The following is a 26,846-nucleotide window of genomic DNA, read 5'->3' as shown; positions in this document are numbered from 1 at the left end:
AAACGGTTTAATTTGACATTGACACCCAATTCATTTTGTTCCATTTAGTCCCTCCAACGCTAAACATAACCTCACAATTAAAGGAGCAGCACGCACATTTCATCTTGCAGTTTGTATATTTATTTTTTTAAAGCAACTTCTTTTTGTAAAATATAAATACAAATTAGGAGATATTTTAATTACAAAGTTAAAACAAAACAAAATGAACACCCAAAAAAAAGTTTGATTTACTGCAGTAGCCTCACTGTTAGATATATACACAAGCTCTTTGCCAAAGGGTGAAGATCAGTATTACAATAAAACTTTATTATACAATCAACGCTGTAGCTCCGCGTGTTAAATTACAGACTGGACAGGAAGCACAATTTCAACATTACAAAACGAAAAACAAAAAGATACAACAAAAATAATTTTACATAATGTGCTCCCTGTGAACTCAAATAGCACATTCAATAGCACACATGCACAATGTGCTGCGCTCACGTGCCGTCCGGTGATCAGAAAGAAGACAAACTTTTATGTACACACACGCACACACACCCCCCCCCCCACACACACATATGTATATGTACATACATATATTTATTTATATTTATTTGTACATATATTAATTTATAAAAAATACAACCGTCAGTTATTGAAAGTCAAGCGTATGGCTAAGCTAACACAGGCCGGGTCAGCCAGCAGGTCCAAAAGTTTCTATGTACAGTGCCAGGAGGGGAACTCCAGGCATCATACCAACTCCCAACGGACCGGAAAGCCAACCGCAGGCCGAGAGGGTGAAGAAGGTCAGTGCTTGTTGTGAGCCGGGTTAAGGATGAGGCCCACCTGGCCTGCTGCCTTGATCCTGTCCTTTAGTTTGTCCCTGGCCTGCTCCCAGCTGTCGTCCAGGCACTCCAGTGTGGAGCCCAGAAGAGCGGCCAGTTCGGCGCTGTCCTCCACCAGGTCTAACAGTTCCTTACTGTCCGGCTGGAAGCCCTCCAGCTCCTCGGGACAAGAGAAGAGCTGCGACAGTGAGGCCTGCCGGTAGAACTCAGCCTCGGACACCGTCACCACCTCCATGTGGGGGAAGGTCTGTCGGAAGCCGCGAGCTGACATGCGCAAACGGTGGAGCACATCGGACAGGAGTAACCAGTTCCTAGGCCTGAGAGGGAGGAAAGAAAGAGAACATTTATCACGGATGAGAAATGACAACTTGTAGCTATTTGTTTGACTAGTCCATATCATTTGAAAGTCATTTAATATGCAACATTTTGCATTACACTACTTCTGCACTATTTGGATTTACTTCCAACAAACAGCAGAAGGTGGCCTTCATGACCTGTGACCAAACAATAACAAATCATCATCATGATAACACTAACTATAATTTTTAAAAAATAAATTCAAACATAATTTACATTTAAAATGTATTAAACTGTGAGTTCAAATAAAAAATTTTTACTTTCTAACAATATTTGTAATGATCTTTTTTAATTTTAAAGTTAACTTAAAATTAGCATAGTTATTTTAACTTATTGCATTTAATTTTATTTATGCAAATTACATTTATAATTTACAACTTTATACAATGAAATAATTCTATTCTTAAATTCAAAATTTTTAATTGTTTTTTTCAAAGTCTGAAAATATGTTGTGATTTAAGGATTATTTTAAAAATGAAGGTCATCTTTTATTTGTGAAAAATCAATGTTTGGTCCAAAAAAGAAACAAACTTAATTTTAATGGTCACAGATTAAAATCAAAATAAAAAGTCAGTTGTGAAAAAGATCAGACTTTCAATCTTACAGCAGATGCACATAAACAGACTAATCACTGGTTATGCGTGTAATGATAAACACAATCAGAGTGACATCACAACCAATCCAAGTGCTGCGTATAATGATTGACAAGTAAACGACCCAATGTCTGCATGAACAGTGACTCATCAGCTGACCAGTGACTGTATACTCGTGCAGAACATCCCAACCGCACAAAGAATGAGCCAATTCCTGGTTGGAAACTTTTTAAAGATGTCCAAAAAGTGGAGATGTCCAACAATAAGACATCTGCTCACGACGAGATGAAATTGCATTGTAACGTGCGTTCCAAATTGTGTTTCTGCGTTACGGCAAAAAGTACTGCATTATTCCCAACACTTGGGAATGGCGGGACGCTCACCCATGAGAGACGGACACCTGGATGTTGTAGCACGGCAGCAGGGGCCGGTCGGAGAACTCAAACTCAAACACCTCCTTCTTATTATCCTCGTCATCGTCGTCAGGGCCCGGCGGGTCGGCCAGGATGTCATAGGCTCCGCCCTCCTCAACAGACTCTGAAAGTCGCAAAACGGACGTGAGCGGATGTCTTGGCGCACTTTTCCATAGAAAAGCTTCGGTGAAGGGCAGCATCACAGGCGACTCGCCTTCACATTTTACACAAAACTCAGCCAAGCAAGATATCACACACACACACGTCACAACACATGTAGATGAAAAAAAAAACAATGAAAAAAGATAAGGCCGACTTTTACAGGGATTGCGACAGGGGCTTCGGTTACAACTGTGATACTACTACAAAAGACGGGAACATGTCAGATCGACTGTGTGAGTTCAATAATAGGGAGCCAGGCCTTCTGCAGACAGCAAAAGATTAGAGGAACTGACACCCTCCCACCCATATAAAATTACCAAAAAATTCCACAAGAGGGCACTAACGCACTACCTTTTTTAGGGACGTTCATACCACTCTTTTTTCAGACCGCTACTCATTTGCGTAGTCACTGAGTATGCTGCAATAACGAGTACTGATTCCAATACCTCTCATACTTTTGATAAATAAAATTTCATTGAACACAATGACAAAAAATGTGAGCAAAGAACTTCCTTTGTGACGCAACAGATAGTTTGCTGATGTGTCAAACTGCCGCAATACTATTACCGAGGAGAACTTTATTGAATTTTTTTTGCCTTATATCGGCAGCCTTCACGAGTACCAAATACGTTAAAATAAGGCCTGGTATAGACGTGATATGATATGTGGTATCTTTACTCACTCATGCCTGACTTTTTTGGGGGGGGCTTCTGCCTGTCGAAAATAAACTCAAGTCCCTTGACATCAATCTGCCACAAGATGGCACCAAAGCAATGCTTTTCTGTTAGACAGGGTTTTAGCTATCTTGTGGCAACTTAGGGCATTTCATAAAGAGCACAAAAATAGTGAATAAAGGATGTATATAGAAAAGCAACGGTTGAAAAATGTTGGCTTTGAAGGCAACATAAATATGGCTGATGCTACAACTCTGATACTGTTCACGAAACCAGAAAATCTTTAAATTGAATTAGTCGCCCAAATTGCATGTGTGCGCTGTCTAAGAACCTCATCAGATATATACAAGCTTTGACAGCCAGTGTGAAAGGGGCTTCTGTTACTGCTGTCATTTAAGTTCCGAAGGCAGAAAATTGCCGGATCTACTCGGTCGCCCCATTTCCGCGTCAGTACAGAACAGCAGCATTAGGAAAAAGAGAGGGGGGAAATGGTCTTCCACAGGCAGCTATAAAGGGATCGTTGTGATCAGTACTCACCACACACCGCGCTGCCGTAGAATTCCCAATAAACTCCGGGGTCGTCATCTGCGCGGCCCTGAAGGTCAGCAAAATAATCTATGGAGAGAGGAGCGAAGCATGTGACTCACCAGCCGGAGCCCAGAGGGACAGGCAACGAGGCAAACAATTGCCCTTGGAGACAAGAGCGGCGAATGGATAAACGGCAGTAAAAGAGGAGGAGGGAAGAGAGGACGTGTTAGGGGAGTGTGGAGTGGTGGAGCAGAGGCGGGCGGGGAGGGGGAGGGGGGGCTAATGGTCAGGGGCCAGCAGCTTCACCACGGGGGAGGGAGCGACTGTCTCTGCTGGGTTAAAGCTGGCTCAGTTCAGAGCGGGGCTGCAGACGGCTGCCAGGAACAAGAACCACACACAGTTTTGCTGGCGCGCACACACACACACACAAACGGCGAGAGCGCTGGATAAGCACACGCGGCGAGAGCAAAGTGTGTGTTCAGCACATACACACAAACACACGCACGCACACACATTCGGCGAATCAGAGCCGGGCTTTGTGCCAGCGCTGAGGCGTGGGGCGTCTGGCGTGTGTTTGGAGGGATTAACGGCCTCCAGATGAGTGGGACCAGGTGGAGGGAGGGCGGCCATCGCTCGCTCTCCCCCTCGCTCGCTCGCTCGCTCGCTCTCACTCGCTCTACCGTGAGGCATCGATCTACGTGTCCACGCTCTTATCAAAGTTCAACACCACCTTTTTGTAGCCGCCTCTATATAAAGAGGGGTGACGAACCCGTGGCCTGCGGACCATATTTGGCCCAGAGAGAGCATTTTGATCCATTTATAAAAAGCGCCAAAACATTTAGCACACGAATGCTCAAAACAAATAAATGATGAACTTATGTTCCATTTTAACATTTATTTCTTTTGAAAGCTGATAGGAAAAAGGTTCCCTTCACCTTGATATATCGCTTCAAGTACGTACCAGCCACAGCTTCACGTTTTCTCTTGCGTTCGCCCCAATTAAATCAATTTTAATGAGTCCAACCTGACATTATGCAGCTGAGTCCCATTCTCCACATCTCAAGTTACCTGGGAGAGGCACACACGGGCCCGAACACGCACTACAAAAGCAAAGTCTCCGGGCCGGAGCGAAGCCCATTTCCTCACGTACGCTGAGCAAACACAGTTGCCGTTGCTAAGTAACCAGATAGAGGAGCTCAGAGGCAACAGCACGCACTCCTGCGGGCTCAAACTCCCTTGTCTAACAGGTGGTCGAGGGAGGGGAGAAGAGGGGGCCGCCGGAGGGGAGAGATGGGCTGACAGCGGCTGACACGTCTGCTGACGGCCGGAGGCGAGCGCGGGGTGGAAAATGTGGAGCGGGGGAGCAGCGGGTGAGGATTTGCGAAGCGGGACACGGAGCAACAGGTTGCGCAGAGGTCGAGGCGCTGAAAGAGCCGCAAACAGGAACGGGGCCTTCGGCGACTGACTGCTGCTCAACGGCTGCTTTAACTCTTGAACCCACATCACCTGCATGTACCACCCAAAACCACCCATTAACCACTCCTTACCCATTTTCTCTCCTGTCCTACCTTGACTACTATTTCACAACCAAAACTAAAATGTGTCTATAGAATTGGCTGCTTACATCGTTAGACTACTTCAATGCAAAATGGGAGTCCACATTCACCTAGTGATGATGCAGCATGTGGAAAAACTTAAGTTTCAGAATCTTGCTTATGGGGGCTCTGGATCAAACCCACAGCTTTTGGACCACTGGACCACCTGAGCCATGCCGCCCACCCTCTGTTTATGTAAATGGAGCAGATGTTACCATCCCACCTCCACACCCAGCAACGGAAACTCAAGACAGATCAGAGTTAATTGTTCCGAACTGTACTGTGGCGATCTGAAATTAACTGTACCACTTGGTAGAAATGAACATCCTGTAATATAAGTCACACGCTTCAGTGATGACGAGGGAAGAACAGCCAGGAAAAAAATAGCTTACCGGTGAGGAAGCGTTCCATGATGTCACTGTGGGTCATTTTGAGGAGGCCTCGGCCAGAGTACGTTGCCAAGGTGGGGTCGGCGCCGTAGGACAGCAGGACGCGCACCACGTCAAGGTGGTCATTCTCCACTGCGTCGTGGATGGGTCTGCAAATGCATACGCAATCATTTTAAGTAACTTGTGTATGCATCTCATTTTGGTAAAAGCAGATTAAAGTGTAGTCGCGCTGCCTAGTGGGGAAGTTGCCAAATTAAAGTTGCATCACCTCTGACAAAAGAAAATATGTTAGATTAAAATACACCATCTTTTGCCCATGATGAGATTGGAAGAAGGATCTTTTAGAAAAAAAAACAAAAAAGGGACTGGCGTTCACAGGGGAACACAGAGGAACTTCGGTTCACAACTAAAATTTCCAGATAAATATCGCTACATGAACTATGGCTTCGGGTCATTAACAAGCAGCATTCAAGTAGAACACTCAGGTTTCTCGCTTTTCCTGTATGTGAAGGGAAGTTGGTTCTGGGGCTGAAACAGATTTATTGCATTTTCGACTGATTTTTAAAACGCCGCTTCGCTTCACTAACATTTCGGATAGCGAACAAAGTCACTGAGGGAATATCATATTGCCAGCTTCAAGTTGCAACCTGCGGAGCTGGTGTGTCACAATGACGCTCTTGGCAAGAAGTGATCAAATCCATCATGCAAGTGACGCGTTAGGTGACCTGAGTAAGCCTCGACAGCCCACTGGCGCATGCTAAGGAGGCCACATGTTCGTATTGCACATTTGTTTGAGCCAGCGTCATGGGTCAGGTTTCTGCTGACGTACCTGGTGCCATCCTGCGCGCTGCAATTAATGTCGGCGCCGTAGTCCAGCAGGTGCTGGACGATGTTGAGCCAGCCGCGGGCGCAGGCCTCGTGAAGGGCGCAGTAGCCGGCGTAGTCTCGGTGGTTCACCTCGCACACTCGGTTCTCCAGGCAGTAGAGCACCACCTCCTGTAGGGAGCCAACACAAGCGCGATGGCTCAGTACGGGAGGGAAAAACAACAGAGGCGTACAAAGACAGACGGCTTCTAGCATATAAAGTTTCCTGTGGCGGCCAAATTAGGGGAAGAGGGAGGAGGGGGAAGGGGAAATGAGCGTGTTCCTGCGCCGGACTAACATAAAACTCGCACACAAACGCTCCATAATGCTGCAGCTGGCGGCGAACGAGGCCAGGAGACCGCGTATGACTCAACGACGTGTCGCCTGCCAGATTCCGAAGGCGTGCGCGCGTGCGGAGACAGTCGCAGCGGGCCCGGGCAGCGAGCGTGGCGTAATGGAAGCGGAACAAAGAGATTTGATGGAAGCACTCGAGAGCTGGAAATGTTTTCTCTGGTCTTGAGGCCGCGACAGCCGGCATCCAGCAGAAAAATAGACGGGGCTGGTTTTTATTGGACCGCCGCGGTGTCTGCTGCTACTAAACGGAGGAAATGGCGAGAAAGGGTGGGGAAGGAGGGAGAGCGTTCTGTTCTGATAAGAATGTCAGCGTCGAAATGCAAAACAACTGACGCATTTATCTGGATTTTTCTAAATGAGGGTTTTAATTATGTCACCCAGGTGCATGCATATATGCGCCTAAAAGCCGGCATTTAGGCGCTGTCCCTCTAACAGCCCGCCGCTGAGACCTCCCTCCTGTGAACCTGGGGAATGACTCCAAACTTCCATTTCTATGCTAATTCTCGCCCTCCAGCTGCTCCAAGTGTTTATCTCGCTCGCTCCCCATTTGCGCGAAAGGGCGGCTGGAGGGACGGAAGGAGAAGGGGAGGCGGAGGAGGGGGGCAGACTTGACTGGCGGGGGAATGGAGCGGGCGGAAGGAGGGCCGCGGCGGCGAAGGCAACACCCCGACAGATGACAGATTAATGAGTCTGCGGATGAGATCTGCCGGGGCCGTCCGCTGGGCCGCAGCTGACAATAACAAGAGATGAAAGGGTGGGCTTGTCGTGGGTGGCGGTCCAAAATGTGTGCGTGTGTGTGTGTGTGTGTCTGTGCTGCGATAAGAGTGATTTAAAGGACGATCCGGGCCGTGGAAGGGGGGAGGGAGAGCGATACCGAGAAAAGTGGAGAAGTGAACAAGTGTGTGCAAGAAAAAGTGTGAGAGTAAAGGGGGGAAGGTGGGGGTTTGGGGGGGGGTGCATTTGTGCGTTCGTGAGCGAGGCGGGAGTGACGCGCCAACTGGTTTTCACCCGCTGCCAGAATTCCGTTTGCCTGCTGGAGAGAGATTCAGGAGCGCTGTGCCGAAGCTCCCCTCTGGGGATTCCACGTGTGTGTGCGTGTGTGCACGTGTATACGCGCAAGTTTGACGACGACAGCGCTGATATGCAGCTTGCTTGTGTGTGTGTGTGTGTGTGTGTGTTTACGTGCTGCTGATGAGCGTGCGTTGCATGTATGTGTGGCTGTGGAGGAGGTGTAGCGCTAAACCTCTGGAGCCGTGTTTAATATCGCTGGGAGAGAGCGAGGAGCTTAGCACGAGAGCCCCGGCTTCCCGCCAGATACACGCACACACACGTCTCCGCAGTATAATGAGGCGCGCACACACACACATCCCTTCCCAGCAGCCCCCCTTCCTCCTCCACCGCCGCTTTCCCTCCGTCCTCTAATCTCCCTCTCTAGAATGCTTCCCTGCGCTCGCCTGCAATCAATGCATCACTCAGACATTTAACCCCTTGCAGCGCGGCCCTGCTACGCGCCACGCATACAAGCAGATGTTTGTGTGTGCGCGCTCTTTCGGCGACGCTAGGGTAGCTGATATTCGGTCTAAGGGAGCATGGCCACATGCCCGGAACGCTTGAATGTTTTTGCTAATAAAGTCAGAGATGGTTAATCACCTCTCCCGAGTATAATACAGATTTGCAAAAAAATACACCCCCTCTGAAAAACAACTATAATAAACAATAGAGAAACAAACTATAAAAAAATGAAGTAAAAAAAGCCTGAGGTTTGCGTATCGTTAATGTGACGATACTTGAGCAGCCAGGCTAGCAAGCTAGCGGCTAATGCGCGACAATCCCAACTGCATAAAGCTCATTAATTCAAGAGACGGTTAGCGTCATCTGTGCCCACCTCTGCATATAACATCCTCTTACATCAGCGGCCAAGGCTGCATTCCGAGTTTGCTCGGAAGAAGGACTTTGGCGCTTGCGAGTCATAGACTACTATGAAGATGGGAAAAAAATTCAACGAAGAACTGCAGCATATAAATTGAGAGGCAGCAGGTCTGGCAACAAAGCTAATCCTTTATTGGCAGCCTCGGTATTCTTTCGTATGACATTTCGAAGTTAGAATACGCGGCATAAGAAGGCACACTCAATTAATGCCTTTCATATGGTTTTCCATTTCATTACTTCATATTTATGGCCAAGTGTTTTTCAAAAAATATTTACTTTAATTATACCTTTACTATTTAATTAGTTTTGGTTAGTTATAGACGACGGTGAGTTCCGAGTTGAAAACAAATTTAGGTTACGTTGCTGCAGTAGAAACGCTACTCTATACAGAACCAAAGAACGCCTATTGATATAATTTTTTTATATGGAAAAAATTGTTTTAAATGGTCAGCACAGCTAATAAATCCCGATACATTTCTGACATGTGTACACGTCAAGCTAGCGAATCCAAACTGTAAGGGAAAAACTTTGTTTCTTTTATGTTTTTGGTATGTTTTGTTTATAGACAATGTCAATAACGAGGACCGTAAAAAATTACGTAATATGCATGTCTGGCCAGTAGTTGGCTAAGTTTCATGTTTTCATTGGATAAATGCAATAATGCTTTTCATTTTTCCGAAACTTGTCTTAGTTTTGTGTTTTTAGACTTGTGTTAAACAAAGACCTAAAGACAAAGTTCAGGCCAGTAGTTGCAAACTTTAATTCTTTTTTTTCTCTTTGACAAACGTACGTATCCATTTTTTATCATTTTTAATTTAAGTAAACGAAACGTCCCAATAGTTAACGCTTATTGCAGCATAGTATTACGCAACATGACACATCCTGCTGCGAGCGTCCTGGAAGGCTACCGCTACCGTTTAATACATCTGTGACAATTTGAGGATGGGTTAGAGAGGCCGACAACTTTGCATGAAAACTTGGTGTATTTATCTCCTCAGGCAAACAGTCCAAATCACCGCAATTCCCCAGTTTTGCCGATTATAAATGCACCGGGTACTTAAAATGCAATCCAGCTTCGCTCGTACGTCGGCTTGAGGAGAGAAAATCAGACATGATTTATGTGAGCGGAATAAATGACAGATTGCACCTTTATCTCGACTTTCAATGGGCTGACGCGAGGGGGCCTGTTGGAGGACCCGGCACGGGCAGAGATTGGGGGGGTGGGGGGGTCGGGGGGGGGGTGTTGGTCGTTGAGTTGGTTGGTGGGTTGGTTGGTTGAGGAGAGGGATGAAGACATCCGCAGCATCTCTGCTCATTACCATTTCAAATGCTCCGCCAGCGAGCGAGTGAGGCAGACGAGGGGAGAGCGAGCGAATAGAAAGGGGAGTGAGGGAGGGAAGAAGCGAGCGAGTGGGCTTTCATGTGCGCCGGCACGGAGCGCGAAACTAAACGAACATGAATATATGCGCGGTGTCGCCCGGGCATCGGGAGCGTGTGCACGCGTCTTAAATTATGTGCGTGCGTGCGTGTGCGTGTGTGCGCGTGCGCGCGTGAAAAGGTCTGCACATGCGGCTGCTTCTGTGTGTGTTTAAATGCGGGGTGTGCGTGTGTGTGTGTGTGTGTGTGTATGCGCCTAAGATGATTAGGAATTTGCATGTGCAGGTGTGTGTGGGTGTGCGATAGCGTGTTTTTTTTCCCTTCTCATTTATTTTTATAACATCAGTCATTCCGTGCGGCCTGTTCAAAAGAGCACGCCGGCGTGACTGTACGTGTGCTTATTAGGTCATAACTAGAGTCGCTCCGTGTGTCACACTAATCAGCAAATGTGAGTTGTGTGCGTGTGGGTGTGCACGCGTTTGTGTCACTGTCTCCCAGGCCCTTCTATCTCGCTGCCTGCGTGTGATAAGCCTGGAGCTTGCGGCACTAAAACACCAGTACGGGACAAGCGCTGTGCATCTACAGGCTTGTACGCTTGTGTGTTTGTGTGTGCGTGAGGAACTATGCAAAAAATGGTGTGTGCGTGTGCGTCCCTGTACGCGAGTGTGCGCGCGCGCATGCGTGTTAGTGTGTGCGTGTGTGTGTGAGTGTGGGAGCCCCAGGGGTCTGCCCCAGGCTTATCACACGCAGGCAGTGAGAGACGCGCTTCCTGAGAGGCAGCGAGAGAAAGAAAGGGAGGGAGGGATGGAGGGAAGGAGGGGAAGGCGGGGGTGTTGTTTGCGCAGCGGCCAGTGCCTTGTTTGTGTAGTCTCAGGTTTTCTCCTCCCCCCTCTCGGCACGCAGGAAGGGGAAAAAAATGCTAAAAGGGGCTGGGGGGGCGGTTGCGAGGGATGGTGGGGGTGTGGGGCATGGGGGGGGGGAGTGGAAAAAAAAAGAAAGAAGCGGGAGGGGAATAAAACGTTTGAGAGAGACACATAAATCACAGAGACGAGCCAGCTTCTCTCCCGCACGGCTGACTGCGCCCCGCTGCCGTTCACCGCCGCCGCTCGTGTTTGTGTGCGAGCGAGGAAGGAAGGAAGAACAGCCGCCGCTGCTGCTGCCACCGCCGCCGCTAACCGCAGTCACCACGGCACATTAGAGGGCCATTAGAACGCGATTATACTCCCAGCGCTTACCTCTCATTCACACTCTCGCCGCCCGCTCCCCCACTCTGACTCACACACATCATGACGCACACACTGCTAATCATCATAAATGTGTGTCTGAATGTGCGTGTGACCATAAAGCAACCGGTTAATGAGCAACGCACACACCTACTTACAGTTTGGCGAAGATGCCTCTGCTGGTGATTAAAGATATTACACACGCGAGAGTACGCATGGAAAGCGCAGAGGCAGCGGAGCGAGCGAGTGAGCGAGCGGACACGCGGCGCAGCTGAGGAGGCATTAAACTGCGCCGATCAATAAATCAATTTGGAAAATCTGTCAAGAGGAGAGGCGCACAAAGGACGGAGGAGGAGGGGAGAAGGAGAGAGACAAAGGGCCATCCGGCTTTAATTAAAAGGCAACGTGCGGACGGCACCTTCGCTCTATTTACGTCAAGTAACCGTGAAGCCACCGAGCGGTTTCGTTCAGCAAATATTTTTCCATGATCAAAATAAAAATGCAATTTGTTAAACTCCCTAATGATGCTACCTGTGTCAGCTAAGTAAAGACGGTTTAAGTGGCCAATTCAGTCAATGAAAAAGGCTACACGTAAACAAAGAGTTCATTCCATTCCCACACAATTTATTTTTCATAAGAGATTATTATTTTTTCCCTAAAGACAAGCCATCAATCGATTTATTGATTCTTTAGTGTTTGGACGATTGTGTAGCAAAATGGAGTGTAGTTCTAGGCTACAACCACCTGAGGCACTGTTGAGACACGCAATGAAATGTCATTCTTCAGCTACGGCAAGTTGAGCTACAGTACATTTGCGCTCCCGACTTTAGGTATTATACTACACAGCAATAGGCTAGAACTCAGCTATTTTGGAACCCTTCACAAAATGTGTTTGCGATAAATTGTAAAATCCTGAACTGAGCTGTACCGCTTGGTGGAAACCGGGCTCATGATCTTTTTCAGGGCCCGATTAATCAAGTAACCAGACTTCACTCACATGGTGACATGATTTAGCCCCGACCCGCAGAATCCAAGCTGCTACGTGTCAACATGTGATCGCTAAACAGCTGAATGTTGACTTCTTTTTCTGTGTTCTAGTTCCTCTACCTTGTTGTTGGTTCTGGCAAGCTCGGAATTTGCGTCACGAGCACAGCGAAAGCCGCATCGCAGCGGAGACGGCAAGCCTGCCAAAGCTGATGAGGGCGCCTCTGCGTTAAACACCACCTGGCGCCAAGCTCTTAGGTGGGAAAACCGGTCTATCTAAAAGCTTTGGAACGATGGGAGATTCTTGTCGTGCGCTGCGCTGTGGGGCGACTGCCAGAAAGCGGCGCGGTAGGGAAGAGAAGAGGTCCGGATGCACGAGAGAAAGAGAGAGAGGCAGCAAGCATCTCCGCTCTTCTCCGTATAATGATTCCGCCGGTGCCGCCTGCGCGTGAGTGCGCGCGCGAGTGTCTGTGTATGTGCGCCAGCCTCTGTGTGTGTGTGTCACACTTCGCCTCACGGAAAATTAATGAGATGTGAGAGCGGAGCGAGGCGAGAGAAGGGGGGTGGGGGGGGAGAGGAAGAGGAGGGGGGTGCTTTAGCGTGTGTGTGCGCTCGCGGGGTGCCAACGACAATCTGAGTCACAAAGAGAGGAAGAGAAAGAGCGCCGAAAGGAAAGAAGGGGGAGGGAGCGAGCGGAAACCTGAGAGAGAGAGCGAGAGAGAGAGTGAGAGAGAGAGAGAGCGAGAGAGAGAGAGAGAAAGGCAGGCAACGAGAGGAGGCAGCAAGAGGAGGGTGAAAAAAAAAAGATGGAGAGAAGAAAGCCTGCACTCTGGTGAAAAAGATGGAAGATAAATAGAGGGATGAAGATAGGAAAAGGAGGACAGACACAAGGAGAGAGACAATTTTGAAAATAGGCGTGGAGCCGCGTAGCAGACGGGAACAAAGCGGGGAGAGAAAATGAGCTCAATTTAAGCAGAGAGGAAGTGAAGACGGGAAACGAGGCGAAGTGTAAAATGCGCCGAGAGGCGCGTGGAGCCGAGCGAGAGCCCCCCCATTACCTCGTAGCCCAGACGCGCCGCTCTCTGGAGGAGCGTCTCGCCGGCATTCTTGTTCACGATCAGCCGTCGGGCTTCAGGCGGGATGGGCCGCACCACCGGGGCGTCGGCGGCGGGCATCCGGTGCGCCCCGATGACCTCTGGCGGGACGCCGCCCGCTCTGCCGTTGGCCTGGGGCTGCGGCGGGGGCGGACAGAGCGCGGCGGGGGAGCAAGGCTTGACTGGAGAGCAGGGATAATGATTAGGAGAGGCAGCTCGCTTCCTCGGAGCCTCTCGCTGCTCACTCAGCTGTGGAGAGAGAGGACGAGAGTGAGAAAGAGAGAGAAAGTGTTAATGACGGTGACACATAGACGCACACGAAACTGAAGGACACATGCAGGTGGACATGAACACACACACACACACACACACACACCCACACACACATGTAAACAATCCATTGAGAAACAAACGGATTATGCTCAAAAGTGCTGTTCATTACGTATGTCCCACGCACAATGGCGCTGTTGTGAATGTGCGTGTGTGTGCGAGGCCTTAATGTGCAACATCTGTGTTGTTTTTATGTCAGGAAGACACGCAATGTGTCACACGTGCACGCGGCGCCTCTGCACTGACGCTACAGGCTGGCACGCCACTTTTCCTTGAACCACTAAACCAACAGGCCTGCGAGCGCCTGGCGAGAGCGGCAGTTGCCTGCCTCCGTTTGTGTGCGTGTGTGTGTGTGTGTGTGTGTGTGTGTGTGCCCTCTCTGTGGAATTCCATGTCGGAGCAGCTGTCAGGCTGAGGAGGAGCAGGGGAAGAGAGCGGCGCGGACGGAAAACAACTCGCCTTTTTTTCCCTCCGCAATTTTCCCCATGCTCGTTTTTTTTCTTCCTCCCCCCGCTTTTGAAGTTCATGCGCTCGACCGTGGCTGCCACATTCCTCGCCGCACAAGCGAGGGAGGGGGGGGGGGGGGGGGAGGGAACGCAAGCGGGCCTCGTGTTCAGCGCCGCTGTATAATTGCTCCGGGGTTTTGTTGTTATGTCAGGAATGCTCACCGACACGCACCCTTTGCACACGCCGACGCGCCACAAAGGGGTGGACGAGGCGCGCTTGACAATTAAGCGCCGAGACGAGTCGGCACGCACGCAGACGCTCCGCAGGGAGGCGCCGAGGTCACGGGCGGGGAGGGGGGGGTCAAAGCGCCGGCCGCCCTCTAAACATTGTAAACACGCTTCCTTCCTCTCCCGCCCCACAAGCCGAGGTGCAGACGGGCTCGTGCGTCGCAAACAAGAGCGCTCACCTTGTCGTCCTCGGCTGTTCCCAGATCAGCCGGAAAAAGCTGGCCGGGGCTGTTCGGCGCAGCCTCTTTTCTCCTCTCACGCTCTCGCTGGCTGGTGTGTTTGGTCTTGCATGGCCGCTTGCCCTTGGGCTTGTCCGCGTCGCTATGACGACGCAGCTTGAGGGGAGGGGCGCCTCCCAGTGAGGGCTCCGTGCCCGGGGAGGGAGGGCCGCGCCGGGGCTCCTTGAGGCCACGGTCACCTGAGAAGGGGCCCAGCGGGTGCACTCTGTCCTTCAGCTGGCCGCCGGGGTGAAGGGGAGGTACAGCGACTCCTGTGGGAGAGGAAGAGGAAGAGAGGTGGGGGGGGAGAGACGGCATTAGTGTGTGGAAAGGCGGGAAGGTATTGCAAGGCCATCTCTCACCCTCTGCTGGTTTATTAATGAGCGCTGAGAGCTGTCTGCGAGCGCCGCACGCCTGCTCGATCAGGAAGAAAATACCCCCCCCTCCACACACACACCCCCACACACGCACACACACACGCAGGCACGCGCACTGCAGCAAGGACCATCTTAAACGCAGAGCGTCTTCAAGTCGCGCAAATATGCCGCTTTCCGAGAAGAAAAACGCAGGGTCCTCGAAAACCACAAGGTCAAAATGGTATTTAAGGGCTTAATGGAAACCCGTTTCCTCTGGAGGATCTTCGTGAAGCATTTTGCATAAGGCGAAGGGAACGCCGCTTGTGGTTTGATTTGTATTACGTTACAATTTTCAGAATAAACAAGCCATTAAATCATATGGCTCGGCCGGGGGCCAGTGAGGAGGAATGCGAAATTCTATGGCCTTGTGCTGCACTCCTGCATTCAGATGAACCCTGGCTGCTTGACAGTACACCAAACAAGGCAGCTTTTTCTGCTGCAACCGTCGTCACGTGACTGCTGTAACATCACTCGGTGCCAGCTTAACGGCCAGTTGAGTTCCAATTGGGGCTGGCTTGGCTAGCCGAACCCCAAACAACATTTGGTCGAACGAAAGCAATTCAGCGCGATAATCGTCACCATTTATTTGTCCGTTTTTTGTCAAATAGAAACGTAATAGGAGCCGAGGGTTTCTCTCAACTGACGCCACTGCCAACACACCAAGTTACGCATTCTTGAACTTTCAAATTTAAAACGTAGGCTTTGAAGCTGAAATTAGGAAGTATCCGCATCCCGTCGACATGCTTTGTAAAACAGATGAGCCATGTTAGACACGCAGCAGAAATGGCAGAAATATGGAGTTGGATTCCCCCTTTGAAAGCTTTCCACCTGCTTTGCGGAATGCCACTGACAGAATTGTGGTGGCGATGTCAGAGTTCTACCAGAGATGGGACAGAACCTGCGTGTAAGGGTATTTTCTGCTAAGCAATGCTGCAATCACATGGTGTGAAGTTTAACACCACCAAATAGTCGCTGACGCATTTAATGATCTCATTGTGGGATGCAGTGTCACGGTGCGAAAGCGCACACGTTTACGACAACAAACCGTAGAGCTACTGTCAGAGCGCAGACGTGAGAATATTTGCGGGATCTCTCAGCCAAAGAGGTTTCAAACACCCAATTTTTTTGTCCATAGGGCACTGGAGGTGTATTATAGTTCCTACCAAAGCTTGGCAAATTTAGGTGTTCCAAACAAAATTCATGCTAGCATGTTTTTCATGGAACTTGCTCGTATACGCCATCAGAAAAGAGCCTTTCCCAAACTGTTCCCGTTATAAGTTGTAAGCATGCAATTGTGGAAAGTGTCCGATGGTTAAGAATTAAGATTCACTCAGGACTCGCCGACTACTGATTAATTGATTGATTTGAGTGCTGTCCCAATACTTTTGTTCACATATGGCACGTTGGAGAACAAAGGACAAACTGCAGCCCTGACAGACGCAAGCTAACTGAGTGGAGGGGGGAAAAAAAAAATAATCGTTGCAGGGCTGTTGCCAAGGTGACGTTATCTGAAAAGGTGAAAGCAGGGAAGAAAAAAAAAAAATAATGAAAAGAAATCAGCGGCCAATCAAGGCCTGTGGTTTCTGCAGGGAACATAAAACCCAAATCTTCTCTGATTTATTCACTTTCTTTCATCTCCTGCCTGCTCTTTTATTTTCCTCTTCGCCATGCTCGTCCCTCCGCTTCAGTCCGGGCACGCGAAGAAGGGAGTGCATGGTTTTAATAAGTTAGCCCCCCACTCCAGTCCCCCCCCCCCCGACACACACACACTCACACACACACGCTCGCTTGCTCGCCTTTTTCCCTCTGACTGGTCTGTTGGGGGTGGGGGGGAGAATTATCACACATTAGTCACACTACACCTGCCCACGCATATCTCCACCAGCCACTTCTCTCGTGCGCGCTTTCATCGCTGTCACAGAGCACGCTGTAGGCCGGCGGAACAAAAAAAAAAAAAAGCTCAAATCACAAGGGGAGGGCGGCATTTTAGATTTGTGTCCCCCAGCTCCCATCTCTGATTCGCAGCCTTTCCCCCTTGGCAGAAGGAAGTACCCTCTACCTCATTTCCTCCGCCTGCTTCCAAAAAGGCTCCTGGGAAATCCCCCTCTAGACAGGCGGCTCAACAAGAAAGCGAAAGCCAAAGATAGATTTCCGTTACCCTGGCTGAACTCGCACGACGTGTCGCGGCGCACACTCACCGTTGAGCAGCCTTTCGCAGCCCCACTTCCTGTTGATGTCGGCTCTGTGCGCCAATGCTCGCTCGTCACGCTCTCGCTGGGTCTGTGCCGGGCCGAGCAAGCGGGGCCACGGCTGCTCTTGTTTGATCTGGGGGCAGTCGGGCGAGGCGCCCCCCTGCGCGGGCTTGCTAAGCCGCAGCCCCTTCAGCTCGATGCAGACTTTGAGCTTGCGCACCTCGTCGTCATCCTCGTCTTCTGCGTCATCGTCAGCACTGGTCTGCTCGTGCTCATCTGTGAACAAAATGTCTTGTCAAGAGCCGGAGACAAACATGTACAAAGTAGGGATGAAATGGTTTATAGTTTAAAATGGAGAATTTACAGAGTTTACAGATGGTATTCATTATTACGACAGTTTTTTGCATGGCTGGACAAACAAAAGAACGGCAATAACCGGAACCACCAAGTGAGGGCATTCTTGCAATGCTTCCGCTGCTAGTATCCCGATTTTTTTATTTTTGATTTGTTTTACAAACTTTGCGACAAGACTGACAACCAAAATTATTTTGTTCACAACAATAAGATATTTTCTTACAACTTCATCTCTTAAGAAGTCATTCATTAATCCCCTATAAAAATTTGCCGTTTACAGATTGAGAAAAGCTGTCACTAGTGAATACTTTAAGAATTCATCGATTATTCAATCGATTAATCGGACATTTGAGTAAAAAATTATTTTTGATTTTCCAAAGTCAAAGTAGATTTATGCAAATATATTATTTTGACCAAAAATAACAATCGGTCTGCTTTCATGGAGGACTACAGAAATCTGAGAATATTTTCTGATGAGCGGAAATCAGAGGATTTGGATAATTTTATGTCAAACAATGGCTCAAAATAATTAATCGATTATCGAATTAGTTGACGATTAAATTGATTATCGATTCATTGTCGAGTTATCAATTAATATTGACACACCCAATTAAGACACGGGGCAGACTTATTGATGATTGAAGAAAAAAAATCTTAGTGTCCAAGTTTATCGGGGAAAAATGAAACACTAAAAGACGAAAATTCACATGGGACCCACATTTGACTCGTCAGCTTTTGCCGAGGGAGAGTGTGGTGCCGCATGCCGGAGGGGGAGACGAAAAGGAGTAGAACCAAACAGATGAGAGGAGATGAAAAGAGAAGAAAAGAGCAGCTTTGAAAAGGGAGGTGGTGGTGGGTAAGCGGCGCAGAGGAACGGTGTTGAAAGAAGAGCGAGAATGACTGGCCCCTCTTCCTCACTCGGCGCTCAGGCTCGGCCTCAAAGACGGGATTAAACACTTGGCGTTGCTGGCTGCCGCACAGAGCGAACGACGGGACGGGACGGGGAGGGTGGGGGGAGTGTTATGAAGGCTGAGCGCAGCAGGGGGCGGGGGTTGTTTCCGAGTAATGTCGTTTAATTTTACGGCGGAATTGATTTTGGGAACTTCCGTTAATAAAGCAAGAAGAGGGGGACGCCAGCAGACATGCGGGGAAGATTTGAAGCGCGTGTGTGGGTGGCGCCGCAGAATTAAAAATTCTCACCGGCAGACATCCTGGCTCTTTTCTGAGTGTGGAACATCGTCTCGTCTTCCTCCTGCTCAGAGTCCTGCTCCACCTTGAGAACGCGCAGGCGCTTCCTCCCCGCGCCAAAGTCATGACCGAGTGCCTGCTCGGGAGACTCCCTCGCCGCCGAGGCGGGGGGAACCCCTTCGGCGTCCAACCCCAGCCTGACCAGGCTGGCGGATTCTCTCTGGGCACCACATCTCTGAAGGACTGGGACGCGGTTATTAGTGTACGCCAGCAGGACACCTGAGCATGGATGGAAAATGGGGAGCGGGGAGTTAGCGAGGGAAGATGAAAGGAAGGCGTGAAACAACGGGTGGTGGAGGTGAGAGGCGGCGTCAGCGGGAAGACGCTAGTTAAGAAGCAGGCAGCTTTTATTCCGCTTTAAAGACGGGCAGTAAAACTTTGATGGGGTAAAGACTTTTTAATCTGAAGTCAGCCGAGCCAGCGGCTTGATGGTTCACTGCCGACGCAGACACTTCCGCGGAGGCAAGACAACATCCTGTGTACTTTCGCCACTTGCCCCCCCCCACCCCCCACCCCCCAGCCTTCCTTCCTCCTTTCCGCCGCCGTGTCCTCTGTCCTCCCCCACGGCATGACCGCACCACGCCCTTCTCACATAGAGCGTGACTCTAAACCCCCTCCCTTTCCCTCGCTCCCAGATTCCCTCTCCATGCCATAATTAGGCTCACACGTCAGCCCCGGCCTCGCTCCAACACGCAGCTGGGCTCCACGCCAACCTAACTAACCCCCCAGCCCCTCCTCCTCCGCTTTCCGTCCCTCTCTCTGTTGCGCTCTCCCATCCGCTTTCACCCCCCCCCTACACTCCTCGCACACTGCTTTCACTCTCGCACAATCTCTCCCTCCTCACCCTCCCTCTCGATCATATCCCTGCATGCAGATAAGCACAAAAGGCTTCTTGAAAATAAAACTCCCGCCTTGCATCCCTCCGGCTCGCTCGCGCTTGTGCAAGAGCGTCTGCGCCGACAGAGGAAGAGCGTGTCTTTTTTTAGAGTGACCCGGTCTCGCTCGCCACAGCGTTTGCCGCATGTGCACGCCAGCGCACTTATTGTTTGTGTGTCACTCCCAAGTCCTCATTTATAGCATGCTGATGTAGGTGTGTGTGCGCATACATGATGAGCGTGCGTGCGTGCGCTCACCCTCCCTCTCCCCATGCCGGGTGGCGTATTGGCTGAGTTCCAGCGCTCGTTCTCTGCGTTGGCCGTCCGCCAGCTCCCGTCCCGCTGTTGGGGCAGACACGCACACATTGCCGCCGCCGCCGCCACCACAGCCGCCGCCCTCCTTCTCCTTCAGCTCCAGCTCCGAGAACCGCATCATCGCCCGCTGTGCACGCACATACACACACAAACAAGAAGAAATGCAGAGAAATCCCATGAAAACCACTCGTCGTCTGGCCGAGCCACACGCACTCTCCACTCTTAAGCCTCAATCTGGCCTCAAAAGCGATAAAGGCAAAACATTGAAATGTACATTACAAAAAGAAAATAAATAAATAAATAAGGAAATCACTTTTTTTTTTTTAAAGAAAATTAAAATGTTTAAATTCAAAGAAAACGGCAAGAAATTAAACCGACACACAAGACAAAAAAGGGGGTGGGGGTGGGGGGAACAAGCATCAAGACACAGGTTAGACTACTGCAGCCGCTGTGAGTCCATGCGCGCTGGGCCGAAAAAGTCCTGGCACATCTTCGCTTCCTGGAATACAAACATGGCTAGGAAACATACATCTAAGCCCCGAGGCGGATGGGAAGAGGAGGGGGGGGGGGGAGTAGGCAGTGCGAAAAAGGAGGAGTGTGCAGCGACACAAAGTATACAACAAGGAGACAGAGGCCATCAGAGGCAGATGTGATAAGAAATGTAAAGAACTGACCTCCCAGTTAGCTGCAGGTTGACTTATATTACTCCCCTCTCGTGATATGAGTTCCATCTAAGCAATTAGAATGGGGGGGTGGGCTCAATATAACTGTCCATCAATTCATTCTTGACTTTATTGTAAAGGTTTCTCCACTGTTTCTTGACACATTCACAAGGCAGTCCCACAAAATGACAAAAAGAAAAAAAAAAAAGACTCAACAGGTCAGCACAAAACTATCAAATCATTTCTGAGCAAGTTGCTGGTTCATTACGGGAAAAATTGATAGGAACTAGGCATTAGCCTTTTGTTTCCGCTAAACAAATTCAATTATCACACGTCCAGAAATTGAGTGTTTGATAGCTTTGTGCCACAGCTGCGCATTGACAAGCATGACACAGACAAAACCACAGTTCACGAGGATGCCTTCAACAACACAGACAGACATTTGGGACAAATTAACAAATCTGCCTCTGCGCCAGTGGATAACAAAGCATAGGGTTTGTTGTCTTTTTATTTCACGGAATGTTGGCTCATGGATGCAAACCGCATGACAAGTGAAGGGAAAAAATTTGAAAAAACAGTGGCTGAAATGTCTGGATGTGAGTGACAAATGTCAAGTGTGCTAATCAGGGGTGCGGAAAACCTACAGGTTGTGGATCCGCAAGAACATTTGATTCGGCCAGTCATGCAATTCTAAAAACAAATTAAAACCATGAACAGAGATAAACGGGCGCTTCAAAGACCACATGCACATGAAGCGCACACAATTTGAGAGCACCAGACGGAGGAAAATCGGACCGTCAGGACCGGCGTGATTGCTACGATACATTTGGTCCAGTCGGGCGCCAATTAATCTGTCCTTCATCACACACGAGCGCGACAAGGTCGGTCATGCGCTGACCTTTTGCGTTTGACTTCCTAGAGCTGTTTTGCGGCAAGAAACGTTTTCGCCCACACACAATGGCAAAACCTCCAAATGTTTTCAAATTTAACATTGTCCATCTGTTTGCTTCAAATTTGCCAGCAATTCAGACAAAATATCTAGAGCGGTTTTGATTGTGACGAATTCTTGAAAATTGACAAAGAACACTAAAATGGCCGTTCAAATCAAAATGGCTTCCATGGATGTTTTGTGAGTTTTGACTGATGATAGAAAATGCCTACCAACCACACGGTTTCAACAATTTGGTGAGTTTTTGTGCACCGGAGAATGGCGAGAAATGGCCCACCGGGGACTTTGTACGTGATCGGGAAAACGGTTCCCACCCCTGGTGTAATTTATGTGGACGTAATTTGATGTGTGCCAAGTGAGAGAAAGAAGGGGTGAGTTCTGTTTAGCCAAAAGGGGCACAGGAGAATTATGATCTTGGACAGCAACCAGGCAAGCAGGGCAGCACAGCGGGTTGGCGGGTAGCAACTAGGTGGAGAGGGGGAGGGAACAGCCAAACAGGAAAGCCCGGCTAGGGCAGCTGCTCCCTCTTAAGCACGCACGACAAGCCCTCCACTGCCCCTCACCTTGGGGTTAAGCATAGCCGGCGGCAGTTATGCGCCGCGAGGCCCGGCTGCAGTCGTGCTCGGGAAAAACGACGCAGCGCCAAACACGCGTTGTCGCCCTGGGGCACTCGCACAAGGACAAGCGCGTCAGGACGCACGGAGAATAACCTTTAGCAAACGCCTGCTCGCTAATCAACATACAGACATGGCAGGCCTGGTTAACCTTTGAACCGCCATCCCTGATAGAGGGCGTCGACTGGCCTTGCACGCGCTGACTAAGATGGTGATAAACTAAAAAGGAGGGGGAAGGTCAAGCCTGTTGCCAGGACAGTAGCATGACAGCAAGGGGATTAGTCTTGTGCTGTGCTGAAAAAGCAGTCTGCCAGTCACATGCAAGATGTGTTCCAGAGGGAGTACTGGGAATTTTGGCATGGGAATAAAGAGCTTGCCGGGCTTATTCCGGTGTTTTGAAGTACAGCGGAACCTCTAAAGTCCAACATACAATTGTGGATAAATACGCTGCTCAAGTTGCGCAAAAATTTGGAGTTCAAAAGAACGTGAGGAGAGAAAAAGAATATACAATGTGGAAGTTAGGCCGACTTCAAAGCAGTAAGAGTCCACGGATTCCACACATCCTCGTTAGTTATTATCAATGTGAGGCAGCCGGGAGTGTTTTATTATTAACAGAGGTTAACTTCTTTTTACACTTGTTACAAATATGAAATCCACATTTATTGAACCAATTACCTTGGCATGAAATAATCGTTGAATCTAAGTATTCTTGGGTTGGTGGTTAAAATATATATTTTTTTTATGATGCGGACAGTTTGACCTTGAAATAGATAAACGCCATTGCCTCATGAGAGGAAACCGGTTCCAAAATCCGAGTGTTGCGTTCAACCTTAGGGGTTCCACTGTATGATGGAAATGTTTGTACTGCACATATTGATTTGCACAACATATGCTGCACTGCACATACACATACACGAGCACACACACAAATGCTAATTGGCCTTACCTGCAGAGCTCTCTGCTCGCGGCTCAGCTTGCTGGAGTCAGCATACAGCTCCGTGGTGACGCACTTAAAGCGGTCGCCGACGAAGCCCGACGAGTTGGCAATTCTCTTGGCCAGACTGGAACGGCGAGAGCCTTTGGAGTTCTGGCAATCTTCGTCGTCCTCATCGTCACCCTCTCCTTGAGACTCCCCGAGGTCCACAACACTGTCTTCATTTTCAGTGTCTCGACACGTCAGCATATCCTGGTTCACCTCTTTGGCCATAAGCGTGCAATTTGGAGTGAAGTGAGCAGCTCTGCCGACTTGTGCCCCTTTGTCCTTACCGGAGCTGCGCTCACCGGACGTGCGGGCGCAACGCAAGGTGCTCTGGTCGTCGTCTGCAGGGTCCGGGCTGGGGCACTGTTCCTCCGAGGAATCTTCCTCTTCTTCTCGACAGAGCTTTCCAGGATTATTTGGGGATGTGCTCGAGGTCGCTGTAGGACAGCCGGCGTCCTGAACAGCCTTTGGCTTTCCATATGTCGTTTCCTGCTGCCTGTCTGTGGGATGGGGCTTTTGTGTGGGGCTGTGTCCAGACAGGATAGGATAAGGATGGGAAAGATGAAATTTTGGCTCATACTCCACCCTCGTTGTGTTTTGGTTGCTATGATAGCGTTCATTTTGGTCGAAAGCTAAGGATTCGCCCGAGGGTTGTTTCTGGACTGTTGAAGTCGACTCTGCGTCAGTGTCCGAGTGGACAAGGTCGATGCATTCAATCTTTTCTCGGTGCGCTACAGACGGAGATGAGGTTTTAGTTTGACTGCTATTTTGTCCTTGTGCTATTGCTTCTTTATCGGACTTTATTTGGCTCCCTTCTCTCATCTCCTTGATCATGTTCTTGTCTCTTTCTTCAAAAGAACACCTGGATTTCTCGTGTCCCCGCGGTTTCAAGCTGCCATCCCCTCTTTCTGACAGCTTGGTATCGGAGTGAGGCTGCATTAGCGGGTGGGACATCTCCTGTGAGTTATAAGCAAGGTATTCCGCTCCTGACGCAGGCGGCAGGTTGTGGTAGGGTAAAGGGGGTTTCGCTGCCAAGTGGGACGGGTAAAGGCTATTGCTGCCCAGCAACACCGGATGAGGGTAGACTGGACCTTTCCCTGCAATTGGAAGGGAGTGAAGTGCCATGCTATCAGGAATTGGGTAGTGCAGATATCTATTGGCGTAGGCCAAACTGTGGGTTAGGTAAGCGTCACTTTGAGGAAGGTAAAGGGGAGCACCTGGGTGACCGTTCTCCAACATGGGCCTTTTGTACGATGACGCCTCTGGAATAGTTTCTGCTCTCTTAACATTCTGGGAGGACTTCTCCACGCCGTCTCTGTGGAGGCCCATGACTGGTACATGTTCTGATTGAAGAGGGCTGTGTTTGGGCCAATCACCATTTGATTTGGGAGAAAGAACCCTGGATGTGATGAGAGAAGAATCCGACGAAACAGAGTTGGGCTCACTTATCCTCGGACAGGACGAGCTACGCGGCTGAGGGAGCACTCTTTCCAGATTCTTGTGTTTGATGACAGAGGGGGAGGAGCCTTTGGCTTGTGAAGATCCCAGATCTGCATTAGGTCTGGGAGATGGGGATAAGCCTGGGGTGTGCTGAGTTTGAGAGGGAGACCGGCTGGGTACTACCCAGGAGGAGTGTAAAGTGCTGATCATCTCTGGTCTCTCCGAGACCTTTGCAGAAGTGCTGTTTACCACAGAGTGAGGATGGGAGGAGGGGGAGAGGGATAGATTCTCTTTTAAGAGTTCTCCACTAGGGGGAAGCCCATAACGTGCGCCTGGAGGAATAGTGTCCATCTTAATCTGGAAACCATTAGGAAGTCCGAACTCCAGTATTCGTCCAGACAAATCCAACGGTTTCTCTGCCGATTCTTTGGTTGTTTGGGGTTGGTGAGCGGTCCTGTCAAAATTGGACTTTGAGGGTGACCGGCTGGGTCTCCTTTCAGAACCTGGCGCCCCATCCCTTGGCCGTGGCCTGGCAGGAGAGGCCTGTTCTGACGCCATGCTGCCGACAGATAAGAGATGAGAAACGGGCTGCGTGGCAGACGAAGATATCGAAGCCGAAGAGACTGGCGGTTGACCCATCCTTGCGACTGGCCTTTGCAAATCCAGTGAACTGTCCATGAGAGTTTGGGAGAGGCGAGAGGATGCATGAGGTGAGGAGTCAGTAGGTAAGCTATTATTTCCACCACTGGCAGCACTCGTGCTTGTACTACTGGTGTTATTGCTGACACTGCAGCCAGTCCTAGAGGGGGGTCTGCTTGGTCGACTGCTCCTGTTTGGTGATCGATCCCTGTCAATAGCAGACGGATGGTGCTGAGGATGCGGTGAAGGCTGGTGAAGCTGCTGCACGAATGGCGGAGCAACACCGAGGCCCTTGTCCTGGCAGTGCACAAGTGATGTGGGAGCCACTGAAACAGGAGGCATCCTCATTTGGGGAGCCACCATGGGAGAGGACATAGTAGGAGGTGGATAAGTGGGCATATAGTAGAGCCTTTCAGCAGCAGAGGTGACTGCAACGGGGTTGACATTTCCACCTTGGGGTGCACAAAGAGATGGGTAAGCCAGATGCTGGGGGAGGTAGGGGTTGGGTTGGCTAAGCAGCGACGCTTTATACAGAGCGGCATACTTGGATGAGTCCATGAAGGGATACATGCTCGCTTCTGGGTAAGGGTTGAGCCACGGCAGACGGAGGTAGCTACTGCCAGTGCTCCCTAAGCTCATTTCTGGTGCTTTTTCCCCAGGTGCCAGCCGTCGTTCCAAGCTTAAAGTCTCCGCTCCAGGAATTAGCACCGGTTTGTGGAGATTAGGAGGGATGCCCTTATAGAGGCCCAGATATCCATTAGTGAGTTTACGACTGTCCAGAGGGCCCTCCGGCTTGTAGACAAGCTCCGGTAGTCCATCCCGGTTGTAACCGAATGGGAGAACAGCCGCCTCTCTTGTCTTCTCTGTCTGTAGCGTTCTGATCCCTGGATACACAACGCCACCATGGAGGCGAAGACCATCGTGGATCAGGGCGCCTCGGTCCAGCCCCATAGCCGCCAGGGGTGTCAGCCTTGCATCCACCTGCAATAAAAACGGTGAACAGAAAATAAGATTGCTTGCTGAAAGACAAAAATGTCTCTGCCCCCCCCCCAAAGGAAATTGGGAAAATCTGTGGAAAGAATAAGCTCAGAGACTTACCATGTTTTGTGTGATGTGTTTCCCTTGTCTTAGTTCCAGATTGGTTTGTGTCTCAGCATCGACATCACGAACAGAAGTAACCCTGTGGAGACGAGCAAGTATTTAGCACTAAGTGTCTTGGCTGGGCCACAAAAACCCTGTTGTACTCCAGCTTCCCATGTTCTCGAACATATCCGCTTATGGAATTTCCAACGTCAAAGCACCATTATTCTTTACTCACTGGGGCATGAGAACCAGTCACACATATTCGGGCATTTATCCTTTGGTTCTCGCTGGTCTCGATCGCAGTAGCATTCATCACCACCTTTCTTTTTTGGAAACACGCTCAGCACAGTTGAGAGCCATGAGTTAAGCTCCTCTCCCATCCGTCAGGAACACTCAGCACCATCCAAACACATCCACCCTGCTCCCCCTGCCACT

At 49.8% G+C, this 26,846-nt stretch overlaps 1 protein-coding gene across 1 annotated transcript in view; it reads right to left on the bottom strand.

Annotated features, from left to right (window-relative positions):
- Positions 1-105: 105 nt before the first annotated feature.
- bcor (BCL6 corepressor) overlaps positions 106-26,846 on the bottom strand; it is a 52,545-nt gene continuing 25,804 nt past the window's right edge. Inside the window, exons 2-14 of the mRNA XM_088315248.1 lie at positions 26,427-26,508; positions 23,217-26,309; positions 20,720-20,776; positions 19,989-20,172; positions 18,808-19,074; positions 17,260-17,529; positions 14,607-14,917; positions 13,328-13,612; positions 6,368-6,534; positions 5,542-5,687; positions 3,564-3,641; positions 2,161-2,314; positions 106-1,144 (exon numbers count right to left, since the gene is read on the bottom strand). Of these exons, the coding sequence (XP_088171374.1) occupies positions 790-1,144; positions 2,161-2,314; positions 3,564-3,641; positions 5,542-5,687; positions 6,368-6,534; positions 13,328-13,612; positions 14,607-14,917; positions 17,260-17,529; positions 18,808-19,074; positions 19,989-20,172; positions 20,720-20,776; positions 23,217-26,309; positions 26,427-26,429 (5,370 nt within the window). The 5' untranslated portion in view covers positions 26,430-26,508 and the 3' untranslated portion in view covers positions 106-789. The remainder of the gene's footprint in view (positions 1,145-2,160; positions 2,315-3,563; positions 3,642-5,541; positions 5,688-6,367; positions 6,535-13,327; positions 13,613-14,606; positions 14,918-17,259; positions 17,530-18,807; positions 19,075-19,988; positions 20,173-20,719; positions 20,777-23,216; positions 26,310-26,426; positions 26,509-26,846) is intronic.

This window comes from Idiotropiscis lumnitzeri, chromosome 14 (assembly GCF_059441095.1).
Source record: "Idiotropiscis lumnitzeri isolate Australia: NSW breed Sydney's pygmy pipehorse chromosome 14, RoL_Ilum_1.0, whole genome shotgun sequence".
In the NCBI taxonomy this organism is placed as follows: Eukaryota; Metazoa; Chordata; class Actinopteri; order Syngnathiformes; family Syngnathidae; genus Idiotropiscis; species Idiotropiscis lumnitzeri.
This window is presented reverse-complemented; position numbering and strand designations above follow the sequence as displayed.